Raw genomic sequence first — 25,947 nt, forward strand, 5'->3', positions numbered from 1 at the left:
TCTGCGCAGGAAACAAAATGGCCGAGTATGGGAGGCCTGGAACAATGCTGTGAAAGTCAGCCACCACCCAGGTTAGGGGGCGAGGCGCTTGTGAATCAGAGAGAGCAGAGGTGAGCCGAGCACGTCCCACTGCTGCTCCACAACCCTGTGTTGGAGCACCGTCCCTCCTGTGGCCTTTGTGCAGGATTCAAAGGTAGATGTTTCCATGGTAAGGAATAATTAGAGCAACAAACGCAAACCTTTAGTTGATAAGACTCCAAAAACGTCAACCTATATGTGCACTAAATGTACAAAATGATATGTTTGATCATTAGTTTAGAGACAGTAATTCATCCTTTCATACTTTCTCAAGCAATTTAAATCTACACATAAGATTAGCGCTGATAAATTATGGAAAACAACGCTTAAAAACAATTAAACCAGCAGCCAGCAAAATATTAAAGCAAATAACAATCGCACACACGCTTCCTCTAACAACTTCCTTTCACTTCCACGTTGTGTCACCGAGAATTCCGGCGCTGTGCCAAGAAAAGACGTTTGTCATGAGCATTCTCACGTTTCACAACTCATCAGAATAGCAAGGGAAGATGGAAGTTTCCCGCATTGTGTTCAGGATGTTTCACAGGCACTATTTTTAGTCTTTTCAGATGGATATAACAACCCGCTTTGTGCCTGTTTTGTGTCTTTTGTGGATAAGGAGCCGTCGTTTCTATCCGCTACCGTTCCGCGACTGCAACCCAAATAATAGCAACTGGAAAAAAAATGATTGTTGCATTTGAATGCTGAATTTGGCAAATAATTACACCTCTTTATTTCCAGTGGTGCATTGGAGTAGATGAAGAGATGGTGGGAATGGGAGGTTTTTAGACAATGGAAATATGTAGGCCAAGTGACTGCACGGCTTAGAAATCTGATTATGTAATGTAACTCTAAAATGCTACTCCACCAGAGAGTTTGGTTCACTTTTTTTTTTTTTCCTTCTCCAATCTAACCACCTACGGTCTCCTGATAGTGCCCTCAAATATAGAGGCGTGATAAAAGCAGAACTGGAAAACTCAGTGGGTGGACACGCGTTTTTGAACGATGTGCGTGACTTCAAAGGCTTCATTCTTGAGACTTATCAATGTGTTATAAAAATAGACTTTCACTTCTGGATTTGTTTTGTGTTAGTCTCTTTTTTTTTTTGCTAGAGTTCGTCTTTCTTCGCTACAGTCCAAAGAATTTCAGCTGATTATATTCTCACACGTTCGTCCTGTGAGACAATGTGACAAAAAAAATTCCCTTATCAGTTCTTCACACTATCTCCCTCTCGGCAGTTTTGCCACATTTAAAAACACACTTTCCGACTCCTTTAGAAACTGACAAGGAAGCAAAGATATTTTGTCGTGTAAAAAAAATCAGATATCTGTACCGCGGCATCAGACTTCATCTTTGTGAGCAAAATAATGAAACAGCACAAAAGACTGCTGCACTGTCTCCCCTGGCTCAGAAGCCCTTGGGATAAAAATTTTCCGAGTGAGGAAATAGTTATAGCCATTTTTTTTCCCCTCCACCCACCCCATGTTCTCCCTTATCACAGTTCACAGATGTTTTTTTTTACTTCCAGATACACACCTGTGGATACAACTGAGCTTTCTTTACATAACCAGTCTCCTATTTAGCTCAGAAAAGAGGACGATGAAAGGCGAGTAATGGGGATGTGTCACTGTGAAGATAGGAGCGGTTATTCTGGATTCCTTTAAAAAAAAATCTTTAAATTTACATGCACATCTGTATCTGAAAGTGGCAGCAAAATAAGGCAGTTTATTGTGGTATAACGTCAATAAAGCAAGTTCGTTTAAAGAAAAGGTCCCCGCACAGCTTGACTTTCATCCTTTAATCATAACTTAACTTAAAGAGAAAACCACAGCCAGATGGCCCAACATCAAAAGTTAGATTCAGCCAGAACTAATTATTGGGCTAAAATTAGCTCCTCATGTTCTCCTCCAAATTCAACTTGCTTCATCCTAAGTTTGTTTCATGGTGTTTTTTTTTTTAAAACAAGGATTAAAGAATTTCACTGTAGTGGTAGAGCATCAAGTGCGCTTATATCATGACTTTGAAATGAAGATTTTGAATTATAGCAATGAGTTTACCAGTAATTAACATAATTACTATGATTAAAAAGTTGTAAATATTCTGTATTAAGCAACATTTAGCAAAAATGTGTGCATGCAGTTAAGGATACATACAAAAAGAGGCCAAAGGAATGTGGGTCTGCGCAGCTTGCCTCTATTCTCTGCCCTTGTTGTGCTCATGTCCAAATGTTAGTCCGACATTCACTCACCAGCTCCCGAGGGACATAACTGTCTCCTCAATCTTCGCTTCATTGAGTAGTACAGGCTTTACTGTGCCCAATAACTTTGTCTGACTGCTGCTCAGAACTGGTGATGTACTCCGGGTTCATCACAGCTTTATTTGCTTAAGAGAGCTTCCAAAATGCTGCTGGAAGCGAAACAAAACAAACGCTCCAGTTTGGGGACGTGAGAGGATGCTGGAAGATGCTGAAACAGCCCATGGAGCTGAAGGGAAGTGCAAAGCCCAGTGATAATTCTCTGTGAGTTTATCGTTACAAACAGCCTCTTTTACACATTACACAATCGTTTTCTCCTTTGTTCGTTTAAAAATATTCATCAGTTCAGCTTTGAGTGTTGCTGTGTTGAGAGAGGGCACTAAGTTTTTCATCTTCATCTGTGCAGTCTTTGCAGTTTCCAGGCACAGTCTGAAGACAATGACAGCTTTAATTATGCAGCCCATCTCATTACAAGTAAACTCATTAGTGCTCAAATATTTATCGATAGAGCATGCACATACAAAATATATTGGGGGCTGCATGGTGGAGCGGCGGTTAGCATCGTTGCCTCGCAGCAAGAGGATCTTTCTGTGTGGAGTTTGCATGTTCTCCCCGTGCAGCGTGGGTTCTCTCCGGGTTCTTCCTCCCACACAGTCCAAAGACATGCTGAGGTTAATTGGTGATTCTAAATTGTCCGTAGGTGTGAATGTGAGTGTGCTTGGTTGTCTGTTTCTAAGTGCAGCCCTGTGATAGACTGGTGACCCGACCAGGGTGTGGGTCACTAGGGTCATGGGGGGCTGGAGCCGAGCCCAGTGAGGATTAAGGGGTGTATAGATAATGGATGGATGGAAAAAATAGTTTCTGCTATGTAGGTGGTTATAACAATCATTAAAAAAAACTACAGGTCATGTTTTCCAGCGTAATAATCCCCCGACAGGTCAGGATTCAAGCACTTCACTTGTCCCCTCCATCAGAATCTCAACAATGTCCTTGAGCAAGACACAACTGTCTAATTTCTGTTCTGTGCCCTAACTACAGGAAACCGCAGTCTCTCTTTCTTTAATCATTCTGCGAGCCAGTGTGTAGGTGGCTAAGAGCGACAGCACCCCATTGTATTTTGGCAACTGGGAGTTGTATGTGTGATATCTGAAATAATGTGTACTCAAAAAAAAAAAAAAAGAGAGAGAGAACATTTCCCAAGTTTTCAGCCTCTACATCTTCTGTTCTCTTCCCTTCACAAACTGTTCTTGTGGTAGAATCTTGGGTTACCATGGAGACAGAATCACCCACATGTCTCGTCACGAGGAGCCTCTTATCCATGACAACACAGCTGTTTCCTCTATCCTTCACATTTGGTACGTTGCTCATCGCTTTGCATATTCTGTACAATACTTGAATCAAAGGAGCTTTAGAGCGCAGCATCCTGCCTTAGCTGTGAAAAACCTTCAGCAGCGCTGCCGTGACAAGTGGTTCTGAGAACTGTCACTAGTGTTAAGTAACATTTAAGCAAAAGAACTAGATGTGAGAGAATAGTTTTAAAGAGAACACAGGCAATGAGGATATTTTTCATTGACGGAGAGTTCAATAAATCTTTGAGCCTAAACATTAAAGAGCAGCGTTGGTTTGTGGTGGACAAATTTATGTGCATATTATTCTTCAGGATGAAAAAAAAACAAATCTTCAGAAACATCTTTTAAGCGTTTGCTCTGCATCATCTTCCCAAATATGGTCATTTCCACCAGGACTGTTCAAAACAAGTCATTCAAAAAAAGTAATCTCATATAAAACATGTGATTGCGCAGCGTGACGCAGGTTATGGATATATACAAACACCTACACAAGTAGATACTGCGTCTGACTACAGAAAGAGAGGAAATTGCAGTGCCCACTCACTGTTACTCCGCCTTGAAGTGAGCTCTCGCCACTCAGTGTTCCAAGCATTTACAAAAATGAACAGGCTGAACTGCCAAGTTTTTACTACAGGATTTATACAACATTTGCAACCTTCTTACACTGGCTGTGCACTCATAAACAGTGTAGTACGATGGATTTAAAACATATCATTTCTTTTCGGATTAGACAAACATGCTCATCTATGCATGCATCCATATGTTGCACGTGTTATTTTAGGTCATCCAGTTGAAGATGGACTCCGCCGTGCTGTGTTGTGTCGTACAGCTCTGCATGAGGCCAGGAAGAGCCAAAGTGCCGCTAATGCTCAGACTCTTGGTTAATGCATGCTTCAAACTCACCGACCCCACCGTCACCTGAGGAGACATAACAGATCTCCAACGGACAGGACAAGCGCATGTGCCGGCTCATAATGGCTGCATTAAAGTCACGTCGATTGGCGCTTTGAGGGCCGATTTAATGAAAAATCTCTCAATCATGCAACAGTCTGGGTTGGTGCACTTAACAGTGAATGAAATGTCCCAATTCTCACAAATTGTCCGCGGCTGACTGAGTTAACGTAAATAACAATAACAAAAGATCCATAATGGAAATGACACTGACCTCTTCATGATGTTATCCTGCAAGCACGCCTCTCATTTTAATAAGGAGTAAAATTGTTGCATGTAGGGCAGCCCCATAGCCGCGGGGCATATGTTTGCAAATGTCATCAGAAATGAGTCTCTTTTTTTTTTTTTGTTTCCCAGCCAGCCAGACCTCTACCGCATGTCATTTTTCTGCTTTTTTCCCCCCCCCAATTGTCCTTTTTGTCACCGCTGATCCAGTTCTAATAAAGGAAAAATGGCCGCACAACATAATAACAATCTGAAAATTGTAGCATCTCTGACACGCATTTGTAGAAATGGGCCGTTAAAAGTACTTCAGAATCTATTTTCATTTCCATTCTATTTTCAGCATCCTCTCCGTGCGGAATTACACTTCCATCGCTGCTCTTACAGTAATAGCCTCTATGTATGTACCCACCGGTGCTAATGTTTCCTTAATATACAGGAACAAAAAAACCTCTTCAGACGCTGAACGGGTGCATTTAAATTTAGATAAATTATTCTGTTTGGGATTTCACTAAGCATTTCCCTTTTTGAATATTAACTATCTCGAATTTATTTTAGAGACAAATGTGAGAAGGAGGAAGTCAGACAGCCTGTGTTAATATGCTGACTTCCTTGTGGCGCACATGACATCCTTTAAATCTGTTTGATGGTTGAAGTTGCAGTCTGAGCTGTGGAAGGATGGAAGAGCTGTGACAGTACAGGGCAAAGACTTGAGAACAATATTCTGTAATAAGCTTTTCAAATCTTGAAGACACTGATACATGTTGTCATATTGGAGCACAACTGACTCATTTTAAGTCTAAGAATAAGACTCAAGGACCCAAAAGCAGAACTGTGTGGGTCTAATGAGCCTCGGGGCTTCACAGTCAATAAAAACCTGTGTGCTCTCGGTGGCACACGTGCTGTGTTTAATGCACAATATCATGCCTTTAAATGTCACTGGACAAATGAATCATTATTTGCAACACAGTTTGCTGAAGGATTTTCTTCCCCAGTGACTCTGGTAGGCTGTTAATTATATTGTTCTCAGAGTATTTTTTTTTAAATGTTAGCAGCACGTGTGCAAGAAAGAGCTAATATTTAAACATGATTCATTCTAAAAGCCTATTACTGTAAAGTACCTCAGGGTAGTGTGTGTGCTGTAATATATTTCATCATGTTAATGCGTGATTGCAAAAGTTTGTTGTGCAAAATAATTTATTCTGCTGGAAAGACAAATAATTTAGATGAATTCATTGAAATTCACCAAAGCAGCTTGTGTTTGCGATTCATCAACAATGTAAACCTGAAACTGAAAGGCCGACTTTCTTTCTTTTCTCACAAGCTGTTTACACCCCTCTCCGGCCCCTCCGCGTCACAGCATAACAAATACAGCCCGTCATGTTTTCCAGGAATTCTTGAAAATTTTAAGTCAGAAAGCGCAACGGCTCGTTTACATCGCTGACGAATAACGTAAACTTCAAAATGGCGAAGTCCTTCAGAAGGGTTTGTTGACACCGTAGAGGTTGCTCTGCAGCTGCCGACTGTTTGGCGAGCTGCATGTGGGAATAAATACTGTACTTTGCAACCACACGGAGCTGTGTCATTGCACATGTTGGAGTTTTACTGTGATTCACCCGGGAATATCAACACAACGCACAGTCAGAGTTGGCACAGTCATTGTTGCAGACTGACTGAGGATGATGTTTGGAGCCCAGAGGAAAAGGAAAATGCTAAAGCTGAGACGTGAAGAACTCAGAGCTGTCACATATTGCCACCTGGTGGTGTGGATACTTCAAGAAATGAACTTTCTCAGGCTGTTTATTTAAAGTAAATAGTGAATTGTGGTGATTCTACTACTTCCTGTTGAATTCTGGAAGTTTAAGTTTAAGCTTTTACTTTATTTAGCAACTGCCTGATTCAGTTTTGTGCTGACAGTGTTCTTTACGTGTTCAACAGATATTCAGAAAAGATATTCAGAAAACTTCCCTTTCTGTTATTGAACCTGCTCATTAACATTTTTATTAGCTGTACACATACACAACACATTTGATATCTATTATTATCCAGCCTTAACGTGCACAAAGAGAATATTCTCGTACTGAAAAGTCCTCACAGCAATGATCTTCAGCACAACGTGATTCAGTTTCCACCTCCTTCATTCATGTTCTGACACCATCAACAACGATTACAGAGAATACTAAACGGTTTCGAGATTTACACTTCGCTCGGCGTGATTTCCTCCCAAAATTGAATTCACGATCAGTTAATATGTGGCTGATGTGTCCATTTGAATCTGTGGCACATCAGCTGAGTGGGCAGTTTGCTGGACAATTGCTAAAGCGGTGTAGGTGTGTGTGCCAGTGTTAATCAGCAGCATCCGTTTTTAACACTGCAACAATGGATTGTTACCCTCTGTCACCCGCCTCTCCCTCATCTACGTCACAGGATAACTTGTTGACCTGGCAGCCATTAGGTAAAGGCCCACATCTTCCTGACTGCATTGTTCAATAAAAGTGGGCTCTACACGGGCTTTCAAACGATCGCAGTAATCACACATTTGCCACAGAGGGAAGAGAGACAGATAATGATGGCCACTTTCATTTTTCTCTGCTTGCTATAATCATGCAAACATGGCCACCTGTGGACAAGGCAACAAACAGCAAAAGGGTTCTAGTTGTGGAGCAAGAGAAGAAGAACCAGTGTTTTCTTTGGAGCAGCAACTAAGAAGTCTGTGCAGCATATACAGAAAATGTTGTTTAACTTTATCTGGTCCAACTTCTCATGACCCACCTCGGCTCAGCTAACGAACAGATGTGGCCGGCAGAGAGTTGCACCTCTGAACTGTCTGAAAACAGTGACTCATTTGTTTGCAGAGTCCTCCAAACGAAGCCCACACAGCTCTACCTACGTACGCCTCATGGAGGATTCTGTTTTCCAAACATAGAGGTGTTTACTTGCTGAAGAAGTTTTAAAAATAATGAGTCCAATGACGAACTAAATAGTGTATGTAAACAGCAATTTGTGACTCTTTTGTTTGATTGTAAAGTTTGACACCCACCACTTGTAGTCAGCATTTATGATACGCTGGTTACATGTGCCGCTTGTTCTACGTCACAGGATTAAGATCTGTTTATACGAGAGAAGTTTACGTATTAAACAGCAACACTTGCAGTGTTTGGATGTGAAGCTATATTTGGTATTGACCAAAATGTTTATTTTAGGGCTGAGATCAACCGATTCTTCATCAAAGAGATTATTAAGATGATATTTGGAGCTGATATTTGCAATAAAATTTAAAATGTTGGTATCAAAATTTTGGATAACATAAAGTCCAACACAAAACTTGGTCAATATGCCATTTTCAATTATGTTATGCATATGTTTGAGTGAAAAATAACTTTAAAATTCATCCATCAGTGTTGATACGCTGTTACTAGTGACATGTAACCTGCAGAGAGAGAAAAATATCACAATATTAATGCATTAATTTTTACCTAGAATCTTTTTTTCAAGAAAAAAACAAACAAACAATACAGAAAATTGGAAAAATGCTGAGAATTGTAACTGATAATGGGCCTGGCTGATGATTGGTGAATCCCTCATTTATCTGTGCCAGTGTACATATAAGGTTTTTAATGAAAAAAAGCAAGAGCAAAGCTTCTACAACACCAATGCTGAGAACCAAGCACAATCAAACAGTAAATCTGCACTTCTAATGTGAATATTGCATCATAAAGTCACAAAAATAATGCATAATTTCTATTAGACCTCCACTGTGGCAGAGACTCTTCTAGCATACATGACTCACTGTAGTTTCTGCACATACAAATTGCACAAACTATAATAAAAAACCTTTTCTCGGCACATCACACCAAACATATAATTCACACAACAGGTTCACAACAAATGTCATCTGTTGACATGGCAAAACCACATGGATGACTTTGTGTTGTGCTACAGGAAGGACACCCACCTCCTGTCCTAGATCTGACCAGGCCAGGAAGCAGTTTATCTCTGACGTGCTGTGTACAAACATCTGTAAAGTTTCTAACGGCAACAGCTGGTACAAGTCTCACCTTGATCTTGTAGGCTCTCTAACCTGTGATACTACGTAGCCCGATATGCACAATCAAACACATGAACAGCAACAGACGATAAAGGAAAATTGTGTGTTTGCTATGCAGAGTGCCAAACAGTGGTACCTTTGGATATCTGCCTAATAAATCTGGGTTTGGGTCAATCTATATCCCAGCCAGCCCAAACAGCGGCCTGCTTTTACATGTGACCATGTAATCAAATGTGGCGGAAAGTTTCACAGCCATCCAAAACAGGAAAAGAGGAAAGAGTGGGAAAGATAGAGTGAATCTAGTGTGACTAGAGTAGCTGTATGTTGTACGTTTGCCCCCTGGTGGCCTGTGTAATCAAAAAAAGAAAAATAAATGTTTGCTTTTAGAGTAGATTTCTGAAAAAGATTACCCGCACACAACAGTGTGAGTAGTTCATCAAAATCATCAAGGGGGAGTTCACATTGGGTTAACGTGGCCCACAGATAGAGATAATTACCACGGCTTTTCAGGGAAATTAAATAAAATGTAGTTAAACCTCGTCTCTGAATATAAAACTAGGTCACAAAATTATTAATTTCATATTTAAAATGCAGGATTAGTTGCTGTTTTGATGTTTAGGTCAAACAGTTTTCGCTGGGGTTGATAAAAGTGGACATTTTAATAAATATAAGATAGCTCTAATAGGAATTTGATTTAAAAATTAACAACAATAAGAAAAAAACTGTTGTTTTATGCTTACCGTGATTATAACTTTCTGATTTGTGTCAGGTTGGTGTGAAATGACAACACATTGACAGAAATTTATTTTTTGATTTGAAAATTCTGAGATTCTTTAATAATAATAAAAAAAAGACAAGCTATGATAGTGGTGGCATTTTTTTTATTATTTGTATTGTAGTAGTAGCATATATAGGTCATATAAAAAATAATAATAGTAATAATAAAAATGACAACAACAGTGATTGAGCAAATGATAGTGTGGAAAAAAACATCCAGTTATTTCTATTTGAAGGCACAGTGAATGGTTCTTGCCGGCATATAGCGTCAAAAAGCGGATAACTGAGCTTTATGATGCCATGGCACCGCTTTACGGTATTAAGAGGAGCAGGAAATCAGCTGGGATATACCGAGAAGCCTCTAGGAATATTCTAGCAAACTGTCTTTGTGTGACATATCAACAGGGTCAACGTATGTTTTGGATACGTATCGCCGATTTGAATTATATTTATTTTTTGTTTTTTTTTCACCTTTTACACCGTGGAAACACCGTTTTATAAATGATTACCGTTAGTCTGACCAGTGGTTGGTTTGAACGGCGTCACGACTAGAACGGTCACCTGGATCTCTGATTGGCTCAGAGCGCTGATCCGGGTACTGCGCTAGAACGAGCCCATTAGCTAAAGGTACCAATATGGCGGAGGTAAGAGGGAAAACAGGGGAGAAGCAATCGATCTTAAATCGATATTTTTAAAATTTGTGCCTTGTATTTTTCATTTTTATGCTATCGATTGAAGAAAGAGTGGTTTTTGCCGTCCGTGTAGCGTGTCTCGTGCCATAATTGTCATTTTTATTCCTCTAAAATATGCTTGAATGTCGGGACTGATCCTTCACTACGAGGCCTCTGCGCCTTCGCTCTCTCTCAGCTGCTTTGGTGTAGCGGCTGTGTAAATTGATACGTAAATTTAACGTTAGCTTGCTGGTTAAAGGAAATAACAGATTATACCGTGTTTGTGATGAATGGAAATGTACTTTTTTCTATTTGGGATAAATTAGCGGCAGCCGTGTTTGAAAGAGCACCCGGCTCTATCGATTGCGGCGCCGCACGAACGAAATTAGTGTTTACATTTTTCGGTGCATAACGTTAACGTTCGGCTTTTGGGTTAGCTTGCTGGCTAGCTAACTGTTACAGGAGCCGACAGTGCATAAAACGTACTGTCTACTTTCACACACGTCTGTTTTTTATTTAATATTTTTTATTTTACTGTGTTCGCCTTCGAAAACACATTTATTCCTGTGGTGAACGCTCAAACGGGTACACTGTTGTCCTCGGTGTTTATCGCGGCTAGCGTTGTGCTAGCCACCTATGTCAGGTAACGTTAGCGGCGGACGCAGCTTTTCTACCAAACTGTTGACAGTGGTCATGTTACAGCCCCGTACTGCCGCTTTTTCTCAGTCGAAGTATATATTACCGGAGTAATAGACGAACCCGTGTTTTAATTATTGCACTAATTTATGCTCTGGTTTCTTCTTTTTCAGGCTTCCCTAGGGAGTTCAAGTCCAGGTAATGTAACGTCGAGTTTATGGAATATTATTAAACGATATCTGCATTTTTTTATTTTTATTTTTATTTTTTTTTAAAGAAATGATTTTGCATAACTGAAATATCAAGATGAAATTCTGTAATTTCTGTCACTTTTTCATGTTACCTGTGTATATTTTTAGAAATGTTTAATTTCTGTGTAAAAGAGTGATAACACTTAGATTTTTGCGATTTATTTATTGATTACATTTGTTTTCTCTCTTGTTCTTTTTTTATTCAGTTGGCTCTTTATCGTCAGAGGACCATGACTTTGACCCAACAGCAGAAATGTTAGTTCACGAGTATGACGATGAGAGGACTCTGGAGGAGGAAGAGTCTCTAGAAGGCGGGAGGAATTTCAGCTCTGAAATTGCAGATCTAGAAAAGGTAAACTAATTAATGTGCAAATTGCCACGAAACGGGATTTACTTGTGTAGATTTAATAAGTGCTGTGATTTTTAAATACTTTAATCTGCTTTGAGTTATTATTATGTCATGTGTGATGGTTGTTTTGAGCAAATGATTTTCATTTATGGGATTTTTTTTTTTTAAATCTAATTTGTTGTCAGGGCTCTCGCGTAAAAGGGTTTAGTTAATTCATTTTAATTAACTTTAAATGAGCGTTATGACAGATGCTGACAGGACTTTTATTGTAATAAGAGGAAGCTATTTGATTCATGACTCTAGATTTTAAAAGAAATATAGGTCAACTAATTTTAAGGTCATAAATTCTGTTAATACTATTCAAATGTCATCCTTTGGTCACAGTGAGTTACAGTATGTTGTTAACACGTTCACATTGGGTTTTAATTTGATTTTCTGGTTAAAAAAGAAAACCCGTTAAGATATCTGGCCACTCATAAATATAACACACAGTTAACTGGAGTAAGATTTGTCTAATCTAGGTTTTTTTTTGTTAATATCTGATTAAACAGGGAGTGATGTATGTTGTACTCTTTTTATTTATTTATATATATATATATGTTTTTAAATTATGATTTTATGATGATTTTTAGGAAGGGAACATGCCTTTGGAAGAACTGTTGGCCATCTACCGCTATGAGGCCTCAGCAGGCTCCAGTATAGACAGCTCCTCTGGAGACCTGACTGATGAGCTGCCCGACATGACTTTGGATAAAGTAAGTGCCATCATTTGTGTCATAGTTGTAAAACAAATGTATACATTTGCAAAAAATAATACAAAACAAAACATATAAGTTAATAGATTAATGTCAAAATATTACACAGATGCTCTGTTGATCACCTCAGGTCTTTCACAGTGTATAATACAATTTTCTTTTTTTTTCTCCTTTTTTTTTATTTTTTTTTTTTAACGTAGGAGGAAATAGCTAAAGACCTGTTGTCTGGGGACTACGAAGAGGAGACCCAGTCCTCCGCTGATGATCTGACCCCATCAGTTACCTCCCATGAGGCCACTGATTTCTTTCCAAGAACACTTCGATGTAAGTGAGATTACAAATTCTTAAAAAAAACTTGTGGTTTGTCTTTAGCTTTGCAGGATTAAAGCATGTCACATAGTGCGGTACAATACAAGTCACTAATTCTAAAGCCTGAACATTCAAATTGAAGACGCTGGGATTGAAAATAGCACATATTTTAATTGTAGATTAATCTGCTAAATATTTTCTTGAGCAGTCCAAAACTCAAACATTCACAGTTTGTGGTTTTGTGAGACCAATAGAGGAAGCAACTCTGCCCTACTTTATAGACTGGTAACATATTGATTGTCAGCTGTACATCTAGACCCATCTCAGCAGAATTAAACATTTTCAAATGTTTGCACGATTAATGAAAATTGGCAATTATTTATACTGCACTCAGTATTTTTTCTAGTTGTGCACAGAGTATTGATTGTTTTAACGACAACTTTAATCTATCCACTGTCATAGTAAAAAAAAAAATTTGACAGTCGTGCGATTTTACGTCTTTGTGTCATGAAAGTGGTTTACCATATTTTAGCTCCTACTGCAGTGCACTGTGGGCCAACGTTTCCCACAGAGCTGCATATGAAACCCACAAATGAAACCAGACAGTCAAGCTGTCTGTGTTTGAGCAGGATTACTGTGTAACTGAGAACAAGCAGATTTAAGTGGGTCAAATTGTGATGCTTTTATGTAGTTATTCACGGAAATTAGGCTAACTGTATGAATGTAGAAGCATCTTTGGGTGCTTCTACACTTGGTACTCCATACCGCACTCAATTACGTTGAGCCCAACACCTAGTATATTGAAACATGGCGTACAGCAAACCATGCCAAGGGCAGTAACGTTATAAAAGAGACTTGCCAATCAAAGAATTTTGAATAGTACTCTATGGCAGAATTCCCCAACACCGGAGATGACGATTGTATGACACATATCCCACCTCTGCCCTCAAAAAGCCAGTTGTGTTGCTGCACTGATGCAGGCATGGCGTAGTAACACTCTGCACATGCAGAGCAGTGATATAAAGTTTCTGGAAGATAGCCTTTTAAACCTCACATCACAAAGTCACAAAATGTTTAAGGGTTTGTTTTTTTTTTTGTCAGATTTGACTGGGGGCTGCTGGAATTGTAGCTATGGCTCTCTGCCCATTTGTTAAGATAGTGACTTGGTCTTGTGAGGCCGAAAAATCTACCAGTGGGCATTACCAAGATCCTGCAGAGTGGCAAGACTTGGCTTTAAGGACTTTGCCCATATTCAGTATCAGTGTTCTGGGGTGTGGTACGCATCAGATATGAAAACTAGCAGCATCAGTCACATTTTCAAATGTTAAAAAAAAAAACAAGAAAAAAAAGGATTCTTTGTCTCAGAAAGTTGCCTATGTGGGCAGATCTAAAAGCATTCTCTGGCATGACAGATGAGATTTGAGTGTCGTCCTTGCCTGTTCACGCAGAACAAAAGCAGCAGTGAAATTAAGTTGCACTCCTTTGTAAAGTTAGCCAGAGGAGCTGTGTCAATCGGATCGGACACACGTTTTTACTGTGTAGACAAGTGTTGTGTGAATGACGGCACAAGCGTGCTCGATACAGAACATTAATGTGACGTGACCACTGGCCAGCGGGGGAGTGGAGAGTTGGGGGCAATCGCATTTGACTACAGTTTAATCATAGCTAATGCAAAAATGCCCTCACAGTCTTCTGCCTGTGTGAAAACTGAGGTGCATTGTGTCATCATGGTCGAGTTGAATCATCTGGCACAAAGTTATGAACTCATTTTATTTTTGAAATCAATGTGGCTTTTGTGAATTGATTGAGAATTGTAGAAGATAAGACTTGTGATTCTTATTAGATTTTATTTTTTTCCACCCAGACCTAATTGGAGTAACATAAAATAAAGAACAGATATTCACCTTTTAAAAGAACTGGAATCATATTTGGCCTTTTTAATGTAATCATTACTTACCAAACATTACCTATTGATCGTTACTGTAGACTGCATTTCTATTTGATGAATGAATCTTTTTAAGACTATGACATATTTTGTCCGTATATATTGTGGGGATACCTTTAAACTCGACTCTGCCAGGGAGTCGGAAGTGCTTTCTGTTACAGACATAAGATTAATGAAACAAATGTACCTACCAAATTTAAATATTGTCACTAAGACCACACCAAAAAAAGCAAAAAGTAGATGCCAAACATCCCACTTCGGGATCTATACCTGCACAAGCCATAAAATCCCCCCAAAGAGCCTATAGTAAGTCCGCTCAAATAAAATAAATGTTAAAATTCTAAATTTATAAAGGAAAAATATATACAACAGATACACATTCTTAAATTTCAAATCAGATAAAACAGCTTTAAATGATCAAAAGTATTACAAAACAAATATTTATGATGTGAGCCTACCTAAGTAATATATTCATTATGGTTAAATCCTACAAAATTCGGGAACATAGACATTTACTTGTCCAAATTTAAGGCTAAAACCTTTAAGTAATATTGTTGTGTTTTCATTACTAGGTTAAACATTGTGCCTAAGCACTGAGGAGGTGTAATCCACTGCATGTCAAGGTATTTAAAGTATATTTGTTTTGTTTTGTCAGCCAACGCTATTTCTGACGGTGATAAAGAATCCGAGTGTGATGAAGACGGTCCAAGCCCAGAGGACTCCAGAAAGGTAAATAACGCATTTTATCTTTAAATGCATTAAGAGAAGGATAAAGAGTTGACTTCATGTTTTATGTTTAATCAGAGCGTGTTTGTATTTAAATATGTGTTCTCTTTTGTTTGATTTTTCGAATAGGAAATAATGGTGGGAACACAGTACCAAGCAGAGGTTCCTTCTTGCCTCTGTCACTACAAAGATGGAGAGAAAGGTGACTACTGTTGTTTTTTTTTATTTCTCGCATGCATGCCTAAAATGTTGTTTGTTGTGGCTGCCTCCAGTGTTGCTATTCATTCAATTAAAACAGGATCACGCACACAGGGTCACCAATCTTACCGCCGTGTGCTTTGATTTGCAGTGTATGAAGACGAAGATGAGTTATTATGGAGCCCAGGTATATTGTCAGAAAACAAGGTTAGGAGTTTCCTGTCTGAAGTGCTGTCACGGACAACGGATGAAAAGACAGGATGCGACAAACCAGGGATGCATGTTCGAGACAACGAGCAGGTTAGTCACGTCTTTATTCATCCGTCCTTTCATGTCCTAATACAATGATGAACGGGGCAGCAGCACCGCTTCTAAGCATGTAGGTTTTTCAGTAGCTTTCATGAGTCACATCCTATAGCAGATGAATTTCACAGATTGTTTCTATGGTACATGTGATGCATTCTGGCCAATACTGCAGTGCTTGACTGTTCCACTCTTTCCATACAGGCTTTGCATGAGCTTGTAAAATCCAACTACAACACCCGTGAAGCACTAGAGAGATATTGCAGCCATGTTAAGTCCTCAAAAGGTAAGCAAAGGCAACTGATTCCACAACTCCAGGAGGAAACTGTCGTATTTGACCAATATCACACATTGACAGCATGTTTGACTTTGAGTGCTGCCAGCCTGGACTCTGTTGCAGCTGTAATACTTCAAGTCCAAATTGGTCATCCTGGCAAACGTCAGAACAGATCATTGATACAACACAACACAACAAATGACCAAATGTGATTCTCTGGCATTGGGTGGATTTGTTGCGATAGCCAGATGATTCATAATTGGGGAAAAAAAAGGCAATTTCTCAAGAAAGAGCAGAAATTGATTTAGGAGTAATAATTTACATAGTTAGTGGCAAGCCACTGGGTGAAGTTCATTTATTGTTTTATTATTATTATTATTATTATTCTTTCCAAAATGAATAGTTGTGTCCACAGTGAGTCATTTTGAGATGTGTTCGTTGCTCAACAGCAGACAGATGGAGGAAGTCAAACCATTTTTGGTTCAATTGTTTTTATATTAAAAGCTGATTAAAGAGAAAAACATTAACTGCAAAGAACGTATATTTATATGGAATATTTCAACTCAGACAATAAAATGTGATAGCTATGTGCCCCAATTAGTACTGCAGTGGAATGTCATGTTCTGATGTCTGAGCGTTATATATGATTGCATTGTGACCGCAATAAAACTGTAAATCCAGAAGTAAAGAGTTTCACATCAGTGTGAATAACCCACCCCCCTAAAAGCTGTCAAACTACTGCTGCCACATCCTCTCCTCACTTACCTTTTAATATCATCCACATGGATCTATGTCTTAGCGTAAAAGGAAGCAGAAATGTACTCATTTCAATGCAACAACAGCTGATAATCATGAGAAAATGTATGGTGACGTATTGATGATAATTCAGACAGGAACTAATGAAGCAAATGCAAATATATAGACGCTACTCTTATGCCCACGCCAGCAGTCCGATCCAACACCACGAATAGCAAGAACAGTTGAATCAACACCTCTCTTATGGCCTATATAAATGTAAACATCACAGTTTTAGATATTGTTAGCATTATATTCAAACTGAACAGATTGTTGTATGTAATTGTTTTCTGGTCACTCAGACTGACCAGAAAACTGACTGTGAAGAAATTACTGCTGCAGCCACAAATACCATGTTTTTCTTTCTTTCTTTTTAACATTTGCAGCTAAACATTTGTTTCTGTGTGCTTATAACGTTGAAAGGGTTTTGATATTCGGTAACTTCAGTTTTTGTTTTGGATCATGTGCATCAGTGTGTTTCTGGGGCTAACATCGGGTTTAGGCATGGATTGCTAAACTTGAGTGGTTTCATTGTCTAAATACATTTTTGTTTTATTTCAGAAAAATCACCTCCGTGGTCCGAAGAAGAATGCAAGAACTTTGAACACGCTCTACAGATGTATGACAAGAATTTTCATCTCATACAGAAACACAAAGTGAGTCTTACTGCATGACTTCTTACACGAGCATAAAAGATAAACAAAGTGTACATAAAACTAGAAGTTTCTTATCTCTCCTTTGTTTTTTTCCCCCCCGTCTCTCAGGTCACAACACGAACAGTAGCAGAATGTGTGGCGTTTTATTACATGTGGAAGAAGTCGGAGCGCTTTGACTTCTTTGTGCAGCAGAATCGGTTTGGGAAGAAAAAGTACAGCAGCTATCCTGGTGTAACGTAAGTGGCAGAAAAATGTGCAGCAGATCTGTTGGCATTTGTTGGTGTTTTGGCTGATGCTTTAATACAGGAGTCTCTAACTCGACTTACCCAGGGGGGCCACTGGAGGTAGAGTCTGGGCTAGGAAGGGCCGCATCAAGTATTCCACAGAAATAGGGTTTCAAGTATTCAAACAAAAGTACAACTGATCCAATCTTCTCAATCTTTATTAATAATGATTCTGAACATGAAAAGTTCTTCAGAACATAGGCTTCTCTTACCTACTCCTTGGCAACACTTCCTCTTACACAACTGAGCCACATTTGGCTTGAGGGAGGAAGCAACCGAGACCCTCAGTGTGGCTTGAAGGTGCTCATCAGTAGGTTTGTTCCTGTACTTTCCTTATGAAAGTTCATGGTGGAGAAGAGCTTCTCACACAGACAGGAAAAAGCAAAAAAACATGCATTTGCACTGGGTGACAGGATATATTTTCCCTCCACTCAGTGACACTCTCGAATGACGTTTCAAGTGACTAACGTTGCTAATTCGCATTGCTGTCACGAGCCTAAGCTATGGTAGCCCACAAGTGATAAAAAAATATAAAACGCCCAGGGCAACGAGTCGCGTAGTTGCGTGTGAGAAAAATGCCGCACTAACACTAAACTTTGATGTCATCCCTCGGGCCTCGATTGGCCTGCAGGCCGTGAGTTTGAGACCCCTGCTTTCACACATTGTCCCATTAGAAAGTGTGCATAATTCGGGAGAAACCAACCCACTGACATGTCTGCTTGTGTGCAGTGACCTGATGGACAGGCTGGTGGATGAAGCAGAGGGCCTAGCGGTGGACAGCTCCTCCTCTGTGTGTTCAGGAGCTGGTGGAGGAGGACGGCTGGAGACCACCACAGAACAGCAGCTCAGCCTGCTGAACTCCATCACTGCCAGCGACCTCACAGGTTAGTAATGGAAGGACCTCAGTGATGGAACAACCTATAGATTGAGTATCAAGTATCTCATGTCACATTGTGGTCATCCCCCTCCCCCCTATACAAGCTGTTTGTTGACGTCTGTCTCTGTTCAGTGTTAACTCAGTGTCCGATCTCCTTGCAGCTTTGAGCAACAGTGTAGCGACAGTATGCAGCCCCGCAGAGGTTAGTTGTCTGGACTCCTACAGTTTTCCTCCACTGGACGGTCTCCATCGCGGCTCCCTGAACCACGACGAATCCCTTGGGTTCCCCTCTAACGGCGCTGACCCTGACTGCCTCAACATGCTCGACGCCGGCTTCTACCACTCAGACCTGGGCCAGCTAGGAGGCGTGTGCGTCAACAAGGACTGCGAGCGGCCCTCCAAGAGACTCAAGATGGCGCTGCCTGACTCCTTTATCAATGACGTGTCCGTGGGTAACCTCGGGGTGGACTTCGAAGCGCGACGGACAACGACGCATCACCACCGAATCACTGGCGCCAAAATGGCGGTGTCTGTCACAGACTTTGGGAGCTTGGCTGGCAGCGGCGAGCCCAACGGGTTTCTGGGAGCACACGCACGGCACCACACACAGCACACTGCAGCACTTCAGTCAGAGTGATCTTCCTCAGTTTCCTTCCCTGTTCTTCCCTTTGGAAACCCCTTTTCCTGATTGTACATAAGACTGACCTCACTGGAAAATCCAATTTGTTTAAATTCTATTATATATATATATATATATCTATATATATGTATATGAATATACTTTTTGTTTTCATTTTTTGTGTAATATGACATCAGTGATGTCTATCATATAGAACTAAAATCTTGATTTCTCTCAAGAGTTTATATAGCCATTTATTTTATTTTCGTTTCGCGGTCTTGAGATGTGTAACGTCCATGTACAGTTGGGCCCAGAGGCTGCAGTAGGAGAGTTGTGTATCTTCCTCCCTCACATCTACACACAACATCTTCAGAGCTACAGTATGTTATCCTGCCATTCTTTTCAGCTGCCAAAATGAGTTCAGCCTCTAGTGTTATCATGTAGTTACCCCTCTTTGTTGTTTGAAGTGGTACTTTTCTTTTCTTTTTTTTTTTTTTAAATAGTGTTTGGTTTACAGGTACTTTTCAGTAACCAGACCGGTGCAGGTGGTTTTTAATTTATCCCAAACATACCTGGGTACACGTCGTACGAAGAGCAACACTAGCACGGAGATTAGCTTGGAGACCAGGAAGTGCTGTGGCTTTAGCTGCTAACGCCCTCCCATTTGGTTTTGATTCTTCTCCTGTGGAAGCTTGTTTATAGTTTGCCTGCTTGTTTACTGTTGTTCAAAGTGGCCAAACTGGAACACGTGAATGTTTGCAGTAATTTATTTTTATCTTTTTTTATTTTTTAATCCCAGGTAGTCCAACCTAAATCCCAGGCCTCGATTCATGGTTATCCTATTACCTTGTCAAACAGGCGATGACGAATACCTGTGCAGAGTAACTTAATAGGAGTACTTTTGTTTCACTGCTGGATTTAAACTCTTTTTTTTCAAATCCTGCCTCTTTTTCGGAGGATATCAGCAAACCATAGCAGCAATATCGCAATGCAAAGATTCCTGGTTGGGTTAATAGCCATTGAAACATAGACACAGGAAAATGTTTTATCTCTTGCTTCTACTTTCTCATTTATTCCTGCTTTCACTCATTGGAAAGTTTATATCTGTCCTAGTTATGGCAACAAAAAAGAAAATCGTTCCTAAATGAAGTAGCGCCATTTCCAGACCACTTGCGAGCTTGGGTAAACCTGCTAGCAGTATTACGTTTTATTTAAAGCCTCTCTGATTTTCTTTGTTTTTCGTATTAAACCTCTGCTTAGCCTGTACTGACTAGAGATGCCTTTTGAAATCTTGGGTCGACAAATTTCTTTTTGAGTCTCGTAGCAGAAATGGAGCCGTTGTCGCTCGACTGAAGTCCATAAATTGTGAATTGTAAAAATGTTTAGCGGGTCAATGTCAGTTGATTGGATGCAGTAGTAGTGTTTACTTAATTTATCTATGCATTGTGCTATGAGTATTTAGTTTGTTTCAGGGGTACACCGTGTCTGTCATGTCCATAGAGCTAGTGTTGTTTTTTTGTTTTTTTTTCCCACCATCATGTGTGTACAGACGGGATTCATGCTTCTTAACCATCATCAAGTTTTGAGTAGTTCCGTTTCTAAAGCCCAGCGTCAGAGAGGATATTCACATCTGCGTTTCATGTAAATAATTAGCAAATAGCCTTTAAAAAGTCTATTACTGACCTCTTACACTTGTGAATCTGTGTTGATACAAAGGTTTTAATTCAATTCCTTGTCAGAAAGGCAATAATTTGTAGATATGTACAGATATTTTGGGTTTTTGCATTTTACCGGTTGGTGTTTTAGTTTCTTTTTGTTTTTTTTTTCTCTCTCTCTCTTTGGAAAAGTCATGATACCCATGATAACACCAGGACACAGCTGAAACCACGCATGCCAGCTGCGCCTGTTTCTCAAGTGTACCACTGAAAACGGCTTTACCTGAAGACGTATTGATATTAACTCAAATGTTGCAATTTTTTTTTTTGAAACTTGCAGCCATGTGTAAAAGACACTCATCTTTCTTTCCTTAAAAAAAACAAACTTTTTACATGTCGTCTGTTTGTCTCGATGGTAAAGGGATGGCTGCTGCTCTAAGTATGTGGAGAGCGACGTTTCTCTTTTTAATGCAATGTGCATAATGCAGTAGGTCCTCCAAGCTCTTCTAGCTTTAGCAGTGCAGTGATATTTATTTCACCTGTGGTTTGTACAAAGACTCAGAAAAACTGTCAGAATGTAAAGGCCATTAAGTAGTAGAAGTAGGTTTTTCACCACCCTGTGAACTCTCGAAAATGTGATATTTTATTGATATCTCTGGTATGAGACTTGTGTGTGCGAGCAAGCACTAAACAAATTTATTTTATATTTTGTATTGTGTTTTGAAGTTTAAAAAGGAGAAAAGAAAAAAAAACATAGCAGTTGTGGTTTTGAAAAAGAAAACTCGAGTCCTTTGGATGAAAAACAAAACAAAAAAAAAACACCTTTGTGAATAAAAAAAAAACCTACAAAACTTAAAAATGTATATCCAGAAATATAGACAATCAAAAACTTCACTATGAGAAATGTTCAAGAAGCTATCTTTATCTTTGTTTATAAGAATTGTACATAAACATTGAGTTGTTTTTTTTTGTTTTTGTTTTTTTTTTCTTTTGTTAAACATTATTTTGTATTTTCTGTTGTACTTTAATACCTTGTGTACAGATCCAGAAATAAAGCTCTGGAAAAGGTTCGGAGATGATCGCACGTTCTTTTAACGTTACATGAAAGATGTTTTTGGTGTTGAGTTACAGTCTTTATTAGCATTACAAAATGAGAAAAAAGCAATTACATTTATCACATGATCATTTCTACACTTTCAATCAAAGCATCAATAGGAGTAAAATTTAGCAACATGATATAAAAACCCTTCCTGGTGTCGAAAACGGTTACAGACAAAATAATCTCAAGTCAAAGTCCACAAACTTGGTTGTTTTGGGGCGTCCTGGTCTGTTTGTCGGGTCTCTACAGCACCTGTTTGACTGTCTTGAAAGTTAATTCGAAGCCAACATGCATCAGAAGCCATATGAAGTGCTTATCGTACAGCTGAGCTCATGGTGGTGAAAAGCCCCAGAACGAGCGAATAAGTGGACCTGGAGCAGCTCAAACTGGAAAAACCTACTTTCATCTGCATCAGTAAAATCACATAATTAGAAAAACATCAACATTTGCTCAGTTTACACAGAGCTGTTCCGTATTCAACCGGATTCACCACCAGCATTCTAAAAACGACTACCTTGGTCTTCTGAGAGGAATGGGTAGAATCAGAAAGTCCTCAGCCAGTGTCACTTCCACACCAGTGTCCTGCAGAGCTTCCTCAGCTTGTCTCTGGAGCTCTGAAACGCCGTCCTCGTCTCCCTCCTTGTGCAGGGAGCTCGGTTTGTACCGCTGGCTGAAGTGATACAGCACGAGCCTCTGCGCGCAGCAGGCCCGGGCCACCGCCGCCGCCATCCCGGGCGTGCTGTGTCCGTGGTCCACCGCTTTCTCCTGGTGCTCGTTCGCGAGGGTGGCCTCGTGAACCAGAACATCCGCTCCGCTGCACAGCCTCAGCGGTCCTTCCCCCAGCACCGAGCTGCAGTCCCCTAAAACGCACACTTTCCTGCCTGGTGTAGCTTCTTCCAGCACCTCTTCAGGCAGCACCACACGGCCGCTTTCCAGAGTAACTGACTCCCCAGCTTTGAGACGGCCGTAGAGAGACCCTGGTTTCAGACCTGAGGGACAAAAGGAAACCGGTTACTGGAAACCACACGTTTTATTTAAAGGTAACGTTTTCTAAAATAAGTGTTAACAAACCTCTAAATAATTCATCGATAGAATCTGAATTAATCAGATGTTCACTGTTAGACAGGAAATGCCAAACATGAGCCATTTTTATACTATTATCTTTAATCCTTTGTTAATTTTTTCTCAATTTAACATTTATTTTTAATGGTTTCAGTGCTAAAACTTCCAGCCTATCCTGTGATTAAAAACAGAATCATCTGCTCCTCATTTCAGGTGTTATGGATTTCACTGGATTAATAAAACTGTCAGTGCTTGATTACTGGAATAAGGACACTGAACAGGTATGATTTTCATTTCCTCATGATGGTCCAAATTAATAAAAAAAAAGAAATATACAAAAAAGACAGAGGGTACTTTGTACCTAGTTCCTTCAGTACTTCAGTTTTCAGTCTTCCAGGTCGATCACGCTCCTGAATGCAAAAACCAAAGGACGGGATGCGGTGAAACAACCTGAAGGCTTTGACCACAAACTTCTTGTCTTCAAAGAGGAGATAAGAGTCACTGGAGACGTCCAGGGAGATGGTCCTGCCCGGCTGCTCCTGAGGATGGAGAGGGCCGGTCTCTGCTGTCGCCTAATCAGAGAGAGAGAGAGAGAGGACAATGTATGGAAAGTGACAGAACTCTGGAAATGAGAAAATATTTTCGGACAAAGCAGTGACATTTGAACAACAAAAAAAAAAAACGCTTGATTTGGGCTGCAAGGTAGGTGGGTGGATGGATGGATGGATGGATGGATGGATGGATGGATGGATGGATGGATGGATGGATGGATGCCTTTGCAATATGGGTTAAAATTGGGTAAAATCAGAACCCACACTGGTCGGGACTTCATTTCTGTGCTTTACCAAAACATCAAACCAGCAGCATCTTTTATAAGGGAATCATGAAGAATTGTTTGTTCATGATTATTACATGTCTGACTTTAACAATAACAACAACTGACAACAGTTCAGGTTTGATCTTTTACTACACAGAAAACCTCCACTACCTACCTCCTGGCTGAGCTGTCCCTCCTCTGGACTCTGGTCAGCTGTGGGCTCCAGCTCATGTACTACAGAGACACACGGGATACAGTTCAGAGGAGCGCATTGGAATGAATCCAAAAGTTCTTCTAACTAGTTCTCTGCGATAAACCCTACAGCAGACAGCTGAAGAACCGGCACATGAAACACACTGTCCGCTGTGTCTGTGCTAAAACTCTTCAATCGTGGGGTTTCAAACATGCAGTTGAATGCAGACATTAGAACTCATGCTGTACATTTTGGACCTGCCTGCGTAAGGGAAGACCAGCTGTGACCCCGTGAGGCCAAGTGTCACCCTGAGAAAGTGCCGGAGGCCCCGGGGCCCGTAGATGTCCACACAGTTCAGGCTCTGCAGAGGGTCCGAGTTGGTGTTAAGACTCACGGTGCAAAGGAGACCAGGCAAACCGAACAAGTGATCTCCGTGCAAATGGGAGATGAAAACCTTGGTGATTCGACCTGCATAGAAAACACAACATGATATTATAGACGAGGTTTTATGCCATGTGTATGTGCCACAATGGGAATGTGCAGAGAACAGGGGACAGTTTGTCTAAAAAGTGAGTGATGAAATCTGGGTGAAGTTGAGTGGAAGCAGTAACAGAAGGTTAAAATACTCTACAGACGACAAAAGAGAACTGGAGCACACTGGTGAATTCCCAGACAGACGTTCCAACAACACTGTGTCTGATTCATCAGAGACAAAGTCGACAAAGACATGTTGAAAACAGAGCCAACCTGTATCTGGTCTACCATTGTCATCTGACAGCTGGTTGAGCAGGTTTTTAAATCTATTTGATCCAAGGCTAGGAGATGCAATAGTTGATGTCTAAGTGCTAAACCCCTGACCCCATGTGAGAAAAACAGAAGGACACACGTCTCTTAAAGTTACAGAGATTAAAGTACATAAAGCACAAAGATTTGTCAAGTGTGACAGCTAAGAGGGGACATGACACACGAAGCAATTTATTATTTTTAGAGGGCGAATGTCACGTCAAAATCAAAACAAAATCACAGACTGCTCCTAAAGTTACAAGGACAAAAGTAGACAAGTGCACATATCTGTCAAGTACAACAAACTGAAGGAAACACAACAGTTTATGCACTTATGCCAAAGTGATCTACTTTGTTAAAAGTGTGACCACAGGGACTTTTCAACAGATACTGTAGAGATTATGTGTAGTTAATGAATTTAATGGAGTGTCTGTTGCCAATCTGTCACTCCTGGATTGTGATGGTTGATGGCAGTTAAAAAAAAAAAAAAAGATCAGGATGCAGAAATCACAGAAAAGGTAAATTAATTTTGAAATGTCAGTGTACAAATAAAGTTGTAACATGTACGTGCTTGTGAATATGTATAAAGTAAATTCTAAAAATTAAGTGAGCCTTTGATTTGGAAAGAAGACAAAGTGACATGAACAGTTCAACAGTTGGTTTGTTTGCTCTCTTAGCAGCATTTGAAGGTGAGACAAACTATGAGAGTAGCTTCAGTGACTCGCCGGCTCTCAGCTGGCTCTTCATCAGCTGGGTCTGGGTTCCTTCTCCGCAGTCAAACAGCCAACATTCTCCGTCCGTGCGCAGAACCAGAGCCGAGGCCCCGCGGTGAGGAGACGGGTAAGCCGAGCCGGTTCCGAGGAAAGTCATGTCCATGGTCATCCTCCCAATGTTACAGAAAAAAACTGGCAAACGCCGTCTACAACCAGATATCACGATGCAACGAGCGTGTCATGCGCCATGTAAACACTGTCGCACGCTGATGACGTAGGACGGAGCGACGGCGCG

The 25,947-nt window shown here is 40.2% G+C and overlaps 2 protein-coding genes across 2 annotated transcripts; one reads left to right on the forward strand and one right to left on the reverse strand.

Annotated features, from left to right (window-relative positions):
- Window positions 1–10,302: 10,302 nt before the first annotated feature.
- Window positions 10,303–21,375, forward strand: mier3b (mesoderm induction early response 1, family member 3 b). The gene is made up of 13 exons (XM_008303903.1): window positions 10,303–10,323; window positions 11,160–11,184; window positions 11,444–11,589; window positions 12,219–12,341; window positions 12,542–12,665; window positions 15,251–15,324; window positions 15,451–15,523; window positions 15,671–15,819; window positions 16,027–16,108; window positions 17,456–17,550; window positions 17,659–17,786; window positions 18,564–18,718; window positions 18,873–21,375. The coding sequence occupies exons 1-13, from the start codon at window positions 10,315–10,317 to the stop codon at window positions 19,346–19,348; spliced, it is 1,659 nt and encodes a 552-aa protein (XP_008302125.1). The 5' UTR covers window positions 10,303–10,314; the 3' UTR covers window positions 19,349–21,375.
- Window positions 21,376–22,535: 1,160 nt separating this feature from the next.
- Window positions 22,536–25,883, reverse strand: elac1 (elaC ribonuclease Z 1). The gene is made up of 5 exons (XM_008303904.1): window positions 25,665–25,883; window positions 24,418–24,624; window positions 24,139–24,197; window positions 23,508–23,718; window positions 22,536–23,073 (listed from the first exon to the last, which is right to left on the reverse strand). The coding sequence occupies exons 1-5, from the start codon at window positions 25,819–25,821 to the stop codon at window positions 22,595–22,597; spliced, it is 1,113 nt and encodes a 370-aa protein (XP_008302126.1). The 5' UTR covers window positions 25,822–25,883; the 3' UTR covers window positions 22,536–22,594.
- Window positions 25,884–25,947: the final 64 nt, after the last annotated feature.

The sequence above is a fragment of the Stegastes partitus genome, unplaced genomic scaffold (assembly GCF_000690725.1).
Source record: "Stegastes partitus isolate 25-593 unplaced genomic scaffold, Stegastes_partitus-1.0.2 Scaffold2094, whole genome shotgun sequence".
NCBI lineage: Eukaryota > Metazoa > Chordata > Actinopteri > Pomacentridae > Stegastes > Stegastes partitus.

Coding starts and splice junctions, on each gene's coding strand:
- mier3b (XM_008303903.1), top strand. Junction 17,551..17,658: donor ATCTCATACAGAAACACAAA/GTGAGTCTTACT, acceptor CCCGTCTCTCAG/GTCACAACACGAACAGTAGC. Junction 18,719..18,872: donor CACTGCCAGCGACCTCACAG/GTTAGTAATGGA, acceptor ATCTCCTTGCAG/CTTTGAGCAACAGTGTAGCG.
- elac1 (XM_008303904.1), bottom strand. CDS start 25,821: ATGACCATGGACATGACTTTCCTCGGAACCGGCTCGGCTTACCCGTCT. Junction 24,625..25,664: donor GAAGAGCCAGCTGAGAGCCG/GCGAGTCACTGA, acceptor TTTTCTATGCAG/GTCGAATCACCAAGGTTTTC. Junction 23,719..24,138: donor AGGGACAGCTCAGCCAGGAG/GTAGGTAGTGGA, acceptor CTCTCTGATTAG/GCGACAGCAGAGACCGGCCC.